This window comes from Beauveria bassiana (assembly GCF_000280675.1).
Source record: "Beauveria bassiana ARSEF 2860 unplaced genomic scaffold BBA_S00091, whole genome shotgun sequence".
NCBI classification, from domain to species: Eukaryota; Fungi; Ascomycota; class Sordariomycetes; order Hypocreales; family Cordycipitaceae; genus Beauveria; species Beauveria bassiana.
In genome coordinates this window covers 2,866-12,208 of record NW_007930926.1, presented here as the reverse complement: position 1 = coordinate 12,208, position 9,343 = coordinate 2,866, and the positions used below count along the sequence as shown (strand labels likewise).

Genomic DNA, 9,343 nt, shown 5'->3' with positions numbered 1-9,343 from the left:
ATACAGGCCACAGGGCACTATAGGTAGCCTATACAGGCCATAGGGCACTATAGGTAGCCTGTATACAGGCTATAGGGCACTATAGGTAGCCTATATACAGGCCACAGGGCGCTGTAGGTAGCCTATATAGGCCGTATGTGACTAAGTCACCAAGTTTCTAAAAGTGACTGAGTCACTTAGAAACTCATAAAAAAAGTGACAAAAAACCCTCTTATAGTAGGCGGTCAGCCCCTATAACGCTATGTCTTAGCGAGGTACTTTACTACAGGGGTACTATAGGGATTCGTGTGAAAACGACCTAGAACAGTGAAATTAATGTAAAGTTATGTAATTTAATACAAAGTGACTCAGTCACTCGACATCCAAAAAACTCAAGATCAGGGCATAAGTCTGCCTGATCTATGAGACGTGGCTGCCACGATCCACAATTCGTCACACATTATGAGGAGTAGCCGCACAATAACTTTGTGCCCCTTTTCTGCGGCATATCATAGTGGTGCCTGGTCAGAACTATCATTCAGATAGCCTCCTCTAGCTGCCGCCTGGAGCGCTGTCCGAGCCAAAGCCGACGATTGTCGTATTGAGGCGGGGCGGACCATATAGACGAGGCCTAGCGGAGCAAAACAGCATGGTGATCGGGTGTGCAACATTTGAAATCAATAGCAATCTGTTTAAGCTGCCCTACAAACTAACTACATTTCGCACCGCAAACATTATCCCCAAAGCCCCACTCGGTAGTGGAGATACTCACTCAACCAACGACGTCCCACTCCGTGATGCAAAAGCGCCGATGAAGTTGGCAAGCTTCTCCGCACCCTCGAGAGAAATCGAGTTGTAATTGGATGCTCGGACACCTTTTAGCTCGCGATGACCCTTCAGTCCAGTCAGCCCTACAGCAGCAGCATCCCTTAAGAATGCTTCTTCGATAGCATCGCCACCTATAATCCTGAAGCAGATGTTCATACGTGATCGTACCGCTTCATGGGGGATGATCTGGTAGATGGTAGGATAAGCCTCAAGAGCTTTGTAGATAAGCTGAGCTTTCTTTTGGGATAGGATCTGCTGTCCTTGGACTTTATCGGGATGTTGCAGCAATAGCTGCTTCAAAACCCGACCTGCAATGAATACACTGTAGAAAGGTTAATTTGAATTTATAAGATAAGGTATTTGAAGAAGCGATACTAACTCAAGAATACTTAATGTATTGTAGAGACTATTATTTTTAATAATAGTTTCGAATTCGAAGATACGAGGTGGGATTGGTAATCCGAGCTGTCTCATCAAGGCTGTGGAAGGCTGTGGTAAGAAGCGTTTCTGGATGATGACGACAGTAATACCAGTTGATCCGAGGTTCTTCTGGGCGCCGAAGAAGATGGCTGAGAAATTAGATATCGGGATCTTCCTCGAAAGGATATTCGAGCTCATATCAGCGACAACGATTGGACTGTCTAGCCCCGGCTCGAGAGACTTAGGAAATTCGGGGAATTCGACACCTACCAACCAAAAGTATTTAGTACTCAGTACCTTCAAATGTCAATAACTTGAAACATACCGTGAACCGTCTCATTGTCGCAGTAATAGACCATGGCAGCATCGTGAGATAGATTCCAGGTATCCTCGTTCGGGATCGTTCCAAACTTGCCACCATTCGCTTTACGGCTATCAGCCACGATATTGACGTATTCCGAGCCAAAAAGCCGCTCGGCTTCGGACGCTGCTTTCTGTGACCAGCTACCAGTAATGATATAGTCCATCTTGAGATTCTCCACGGCCGACTTAAGCTTTAGGACTATGCTCTCATCACTTTCCGAGACCTGCACCTCCTTGTATTTGCGGGTGACCCAGTTGCCAACAAAGTTGTATGCCATGGCAGAAAATTGTGCGGAGCCTCCTCCGTGCATAAAACAGACTTCGTAACCGTCTGGAATGTCCAGGTACGAGACCAGATCGGCCTTGGCCTCATTGATTATGGTAGTTGCAATCTTCGATCGATGCGAATGTTCGGCAACTATATATGGAGAAACCAGACGTCAGCATCAGTCATCCGAGACAGCCGTCAAAAGGTCACTTCAAGATCCGTCCTGGGGATAATGGCGGAAGGAGGACGACGGCCTCTGGGAGCTCCATACCGCCGAGGCCAGTTGCATTATAATTGAGGAGCGCCACGGCGGCTTCCTCGAGGACGGCAGTAGGTAGCAAAGCTGGACCTGCACCGAAACTACCACAATCACGAGTCAGCAATATCCCATTCAAGAATCTTCAGGAGCTGCATCGGGAACATTGAGCCATGTACGAAAGACACTGCTGCTTCTACGGTAGGCTAGGAAGGGGAATATCAACGAGCTGTAAAAAGTTTCTTACTAGGTGATGTCTGATCTGGAGGGCATGGCGGGGATGGAATCGTGATTGCTTGGGTTTGTTGGGGCTTGAGATATTTGACTGATAAGGAGAACTGGTCAGGAATGTGACTTTTGAGTGCAGCGTGCCAGAGAGAAAAGTGCATGCAGGAGGAAGAATTGCATGAAATGTCGCACACATGTGCGCGACTAATGGGAGCCGATAGCGGAGCAGCAGGAGAGCCGCTCCGTGCGCGCGCACGGACCTTGGAAAATCCCTCCAGGATTTCTCGGGCATGGAATGGTCAACCTTTTTACCACAGGTACTTTGACGTCAATACATCGCGAATGCCGCGATGTCTCGTTGATACACCGGCCTGGCTACGTGTGCAGCAGAGGCTTTCACACATCTTCATCGCTCTCGCTATCCTCAAAGTGGAAGATTATCTTCTTTATACCTTTTGAGAGGCACCCTGCTGCGGCATTCATGGGTGTCGGCATATTTATGGTCATGTGACCAGCTGGCCATTTGGTCAGCTGATCAAATGCCCCCTGCGCTGACCCCCGCCATTTAGCTGGCTGGCTCCCGAACGGTTCAGCAGCTGAATCAGCTGACCAATCTGGCAGGCGGTGAGCTATTCTGCCGCCTGCATTCACTCCCAGCTAGATTTGGTCAAAACACCAAATCTGCTCCCAGCCAGATGGATAGAAATCCATCCTTCTTTCTTCCCACGTTTTTGGTGACCCCATACAGTGACCGCACCACACCCCTAGGATCTAAGTCACACATCCCTCTAAATTACGCGTCACCGTACCAATCGATCAGAGCAGCAATGGTAACAATTCGTTTTTGATTACTGCTGAGGGATAAAAGGCTAAGATTGTGACAACCAGGCAGTATCATGCGTCTATGCAGAAAAGTACGATTGCCATGAGACTTTCGAGACTCAAGTGGAAGCTTCCAATCATGGCATCACCAACCATTTTCACATGGGTTCTACTTACCGGAGGGATGAACAAGGTCGGGTGATGTGTCCTTTTGCATCAAAGCTCACTTGTACGACGACGTTCGAGAGGTACCAAGATGTCCAAAAGCATTTATCTTCGACGCACCTAGGACTGCAGCTGCCCTGTCCAGTTGTAACTGAAAATGGCTGTCAAGGAACATTCAAGAACATGAGCAGTTTGGGAACTCATATTAACCAGCACCATCGCTCACGTCAACAACATGACTGTCCTTGGGCTGAACGAGCGAACTGTAAAGCTACTTTTACCTTCCCGAGCCAAGTACAGGCACATGTCAGAAAGGTGCACGAGAAGAGAAAATTCCCGTGTCCATTTACGAACGAACACGACTGCAATCACACGTTTGCCAGCCAAGGTGCCGCCCAGGAACATGCAAAGGTAGCGCACGAGAACATTCGCTATCCTTGCCCGCTTGCGAAAGAGAACAATTACGAGTTGGTTTTCCGTAGCAAAACCGCAGCGAACATTCATGCAAGCTCAGCACACGAAAACCGTCGATTTCCGTGCCCTCAAGCTGATGAGCACCATTGCCTCAAAACGTTCGCGTCTAAGCAGGATGCAAAGAAGCACTCACTTAAGCACATGGGGATCAGGTTTCCATGCCCTCAAGCCGACAAGTATAGCTGTCCCAAAACGTTCATATCCAAACGCGACGCAAAGGAGCATTTACGGGTACACTCGGCGGCCAAGCTTAGATGCCCTGTTGCGGAAGAATATGGGTGCGATTCAGTTTTCACTTGGCCAAAGGAAGCTCGGAGACACGCGAAAATTCATACTCACCATTACATCTGTCCACGTACTGGTTGTCATGAACGATTTCAATCCTCTGATGACGCTCTGTTACATGCGGAAGACCCAAATCACCGACATATCAGACTCTTTCTATGCCCCACCCAGACGTGCCGGTCAGCCGTGACCGGCAAGCGATTGACTCTGAGCGAGGTAGAGAGACATCGAGAGTTACATGTCCGCCTCGGGCATATCAATGAATCTGCGGATTTCATCGCGCCACCAGCGAGCCAGCTTCCAATGCGCAGCGACATGCCCTTATACTCGCTCATTCTCCAGCACAGCAGCCTTTATTCAGCGAAGAAAACTCAACAAAATGAGTCATCCCTGGGCATTTGTGAAACTGAGGGCGATTCCGATCACGAGGTCAATTTCGAGGACATCTCCGATGCAAGCGATTGCGATGGTGAAATAAAAGAAGAGTCCTTCTCAGAAGAAGAATTACATGAATTTGAAAGTGGCATTCTTACTAAGGAACATCGCCTGCGGATTCTTGAACAGAACACTACAATCTGGAGTGTGTCCCATTCTCTCCTTATTCCTTACTTAATCTACATCTAACGAGTATCGGTGGAGTAGATTCCAGTCGAGAGTGCATGGTCAACCTTGAGCATTTTGGCCACATGTGTCGTGGACCTACTGGCGGTACTCGCCATATGATTTTTGATCGATGTCCAAAAAGTATCATAATAGATCTGGATACCGCTCGTCTCCGGCTGCGAGGGCGCGGAAGTTCTGCCAAATTCTTTCTCGATACCTGATGCGTTGGATGCCGCGTCTACTACCAATTGTCGTTGTTCTTGAGGCATGAGGGTATAGAACCCTCTCGAAAGCCCGAGACGGGGACCTCTGTTTGCGCGGCAAAGGGCTGCGAGGGGCTCTCCTTCTATGGATACGACTTCTGCTCTGACCACCTCTCTTATTTGCTCTTGAATAATTCTATGGCTATGGCAAGGCCAAACCCCAACATGGAGCTGTTGAACGAAATATTCAACTCTGCGACTCGAAGCGAGTGGACGTTCCAGCCTCCGTATAATATCGTGCGCAGCCGAATGGATGAGATTTTACGAGGCAGGCGGCCTGGTACTGACCTCATTATCTTGGACGATGAATTCTCACCTACATCAAGGCAACTCTAGGAATTTGCTATGATAGAGCGAGTTTCAGGCAAAATTTTGATCAATACCACCATTGATCACCAAGATATAATTACGCACAACACAAAGACACTTCCATTCTGGAGTCACATTGCCAGGTCTAAAGCGAAAGCGGTTTTTTCATCAACCCGAAAAGACATTAGCCACATGGATGTTCACGAAGTTGCCTTGAAAATTCAACAAGTAGGAATCACCCAAGACACAATCATCCTAGTTTATCACACATCCACCTTCGACCTGACGCTCCTTCGACAGTTCTTGGAGTCAGCTGGGTATTTTGGTGTTCTGCCACCAGACAAGAACTGCATACCCATGGTCAATATTCTTCGCCCGCATCTATCAAAACGGTTGCCATCAGGCAGGTTATTTCCTCTGAGGCTGGATGTACTTTTCACCCTCATGTACCCTCGACATGGCTTGGTTGGGTTAAATCACCAAGCGATAGTTGATTGTCAACAGACGCGACTTGTGTGCATGGCCTATGAAGAACTCTGCAGACCTATTGCGGAGCGAGGTCGGGAATGGCAACCAGATATGGTTGCACCGTCTACACAGACGTGCATCCTCGACTGGCTCACGCGCAGAGATGGCGCCGGCGACAGCAAGGTAACCCTCTGATAAAACGACTCATGTCTATAGAGTTGGACATACTGGCCCCTGGATCTTTTGAGTCTGATAGTTGCGCCTGAAGGCGAAGGATCTCTAGGAGAAGTAGGGGATACGGCCACCTGATGTAGCGGCTGGAGGCGGAGATGCGGGACTTGCGAGAGCTGCGGGAGGAGCTGCGGTCGCCGCGTCTTGGGGGACCTGAGGTTCGGTTGGCAATTCCAACTTTTTCTGGCAGTCTCTTCAGCTTTTCACAGGTAGCCCGCGGGTTTTGACTATGTAGGTTGGCAACTTTGGTCTCATGGTCCCAAAACAAGACCATACAGTAGTGTTCTTAATAGAACTGCATTCTGACTGAAGTTTCATTTCGAATATACTAAGGTGAAACGCAACCTAACGTGCCGCGGCCTCCGTCTCGGGCCTAGAGATGAAGACACGGTTAGCACATGTACTGATGGCGGCCGGAGAAGCATCCTACGCGTTGTGCTGGCCGAATCTTCCCCTTATCAACGCTTGACTTGATCTGACAGCAGCTTCGAGGTCCTGACCCCATGGCAAAACGAAATGTATAGTCTCTAATGGGGAGTGCACAATCTCTCCTGGCCATGCCGGAATCCCCATGGTACTTGCTCGGCCTTATGCGAGAAATTGTACGTCGAACACCGCAAGCATAGAGGGCTTAAAGTCACTTCAATAGGCCGGCGGCCTAGGTATCTTCCCTCTATTCGACCGGCTCTCGTTTCAAGATGTCTGCAAAGAATGGCTGCTCACTGTGTCATATTTTGGCTTCCGGCCCATCGCTCGCGGGCAAAGGCTGCGTCTACAGTGTGCACATCTGGGACAAGAATACCTCAAGGCCCCTCTGGCTGGATTTCTGAATCTCTGACTGAGTCTGGTTCCAGTTCATCCCCGTGTACAGGTAGAGAACCAAGACCTTGCGTCCAACTTCATGTCCAAGACACGCACCTGGTATATATCCTATCTCTCCTACATTGTAGGTCTACCTTTGTCTATTAAATTGCGATGCCCGAGGAATTAGTGCGGGCACGCCACCGGAAATATACATACTCAGCAGACTAACGAAGATCAATAGGAAAAGTGTTTCCTAATAGTGCAGCAAATTAATACGATAGACATGTAAATTAACTAACGCTAGTTATTAATCTATAGCTACTTAAGACGCCTAGTGAAAGCTTATCTAGCTAATATAGGAAGATATTAAGTAGGTAAGTAAGAAGCTTATATAACTCTCTTTTACCTAGAATTACTAGTACTTAAATAGCTATCGCTTAGACCTTAGTGTCTTTCCTTAATTAATACCTAGTAATAGTAGCGCTAGAAAGAGCCTAGACTTATTTATTAAAGAGGAGAAATAATAAAATTCTTTTATATAGAATAAAATATTAAAGTTAATTTAACCTTTAACTACTTTTAAATTATATACCTTTTTATTAATAAATTTACTAACTACTATAATTTTAGTTTAATAGTATTTTTAAATCCTCTATTAAGCTTAAAGTATATACCTAAGTAAGTAAGTCTCTAAGTATATAATACTAACACTATACCCCCCTACTATTAGGCTCTTATAAATTATATTAAGCTTTAAAATATTTATTTCTAACTATTTAACCTATTATAAAAGTCACGCCTTATAAGTGCCTATAGTATAGATTTTTCTTCCTTTTATACTACTAAGTTATTATAAAAATAAATAACTTACTAAGTATTAGTATTATACTATTACCTTCTTTATTTAATATTATTAAAAAGAACCCTATTTATTATTATAGTATTAAAGAGGTTTATTATTTACTCCTACCTTATATACTATACTTCTACTTACCTTTATAGGTTATCTAAGCTTTTATATATAGTATAAGCTATAATTAAGTAAAGGTAATAGTGTATATTTTTATAAACCTTAACTCTATACTACTAATCTATAGTATTCTTCTAGTTATAGAACCTACTAACCTCCTTATACTACTAGTATAATTCTTAGGCCTTAAGGTAGTAGATACTATTAATTAATCTAATAGTAATAATAAGCCTCTTAGTTTTAAACCCCTTTTTATAATAAGTAAAAAGCCTAATAACACCTATTAATATATTATAGCTATAGTTAATAGACTTTCCTTAGATTTACACTTTATAAATATCTTAATTAAATTATAATATAATTTATAGTATAAGAGGGCCTAAATAGATTATAATATATATTAGTAATAGTATATAAACCTAAAATTAAGATTATAAAGTAAAAAGAAAGTAAATAATATTTTTAAGAATTTAAAAGATAATTACTATAGCCTATAATCTAGCTTATATTTTAAGTTAACTATAGAAAAGTATTATTATATAATTATTATATAATATTACTATACTATTAAGTATAGTAAAGAAAAGTATATATATTATATAATTAAAAAATTTATTAAAAAGAATTATTAAATAAGGTTAAAAAGGGTTTATTAAAAAGAAATTATAAAATAAATAAAAAGCTATTATATATTAATAACACTTCTAAACATAATTAATAACTTATTATAAGGGTATTAGTTATAATAATAGCTTATCTCTAAGTTATAAAAAGGTCTATTTCTTAGGTAAAAAGTAGTATTAAATATATATATAAAGTATAATAAGTAGAGTATAATTAATAAGGTAGCTATTAGGTAATATTATACTTAATAGTTAATCTATTACTTAGATTAATAAGTAAAGATCTAAACTATTAAGTTTAAAAGAACTTCTTCTATATATATAAGTTTTAGCTTTTTATCTAAATAATATAATTATCTTAATTATTTATTTATTTATTAATCCTTAATTATAATAATTAATAGATAATCTATTAATTACTTTTATTAAGTTATATAACTAAGTATCTTATAATAGCTATCTAGTTATAGCTTACCCTAATCTACCCCCCTTAGTCTTATATACCTATTACTTTATTTATAATATAATACTCCTCCCCTAGTAGTCTTATCCCTAAAGCTATTAAAATAAGTTACCTAGGTAGTAGGTAGTTTTTCTCTTTTATATTATTATATCCTTATTATACTTATTAATTATATTATTAAGTAAAAAATAAAAGCCTCTTAGGTATTATCTTTTTACTATAATAACCTTCTTATAGTTATCCTTATAAATCCTTTTCTTTAGATAATACCTTCTTATATTATTTATAAAAATTATAATATCTTATAATACTAAGTCTCCCTTTTAAACTCTTTTTATTATATAAAATATATTTATCTAAACTTATTATAATATAATATTTAAGAGGTAATATTTACTTAGCTATAAAATATTATTACTTAGTATATTAAGCTTGAGTATAAGTTAGAAGAGGTAAAAAAGAAAGTCTTTTATTTTTAAAAATAAAAGAAATTATAGTTTAAGAAAATAATAACGTGGTTA

The 9,343-nt window shown here is 41.7% G+C and overlaps 2 protein-coding genes across 2 annotated transcripts; one reads left to right on the top strand and one right to left on the bottom strand.

The window, feature by feature from the left end:
- Nucleotides 1-747: 747 nt before the first annotated feature.
- Nucleotides 748-2,387, bottom strand: BBA_10127 (phosphoserine aminotransferase; the record flags this gene model as incomplete). The annotated part of the gene is made up of 5 exons (XM_008605224.1): nt 748-1,129; nt 1,187-1,493; nt 1,553-2,008; nt 2,130-2,218; nt 2,362-2,387. The coding sequence occupies 5 exons, from the start codon at nt 2,385-2,387 to the stop codon at nt 748-750; spliced, it is 1,260 nt and encodes a 419-aa protein (XP_008603446.1).
- A 1,177-nt stretch (nt 2,388-3,564) lies between these two features.
- On the top strand, nt 3,565-7,120 carry BBA_10126 (zinc finger protein 76 (expressed in testis); the record flags this gene model as incomplete). Its single annotated transcript, XM_008605223.1, has 9 exons — nt 3,565-3,644; nt 3,713-4,668; nt 4,971-5,234; nt 5,355-5,914; nt 6,046-6,171; nt 6,275-6,352; nt 6,487-6,564; nt 6,834-6,908; nt 7,085-7,120. The coding sequence occupies 9 exons, from the start codon at nt 3,565-3,567 to the stop codon at nt 7,118-7,120; spliced, it is 2,253 nt and encodes a 750-aa protein (XP_008603445.1).
- Nucleotides 7,121-9,343: the final 2,223 nt, after the last annotated feature.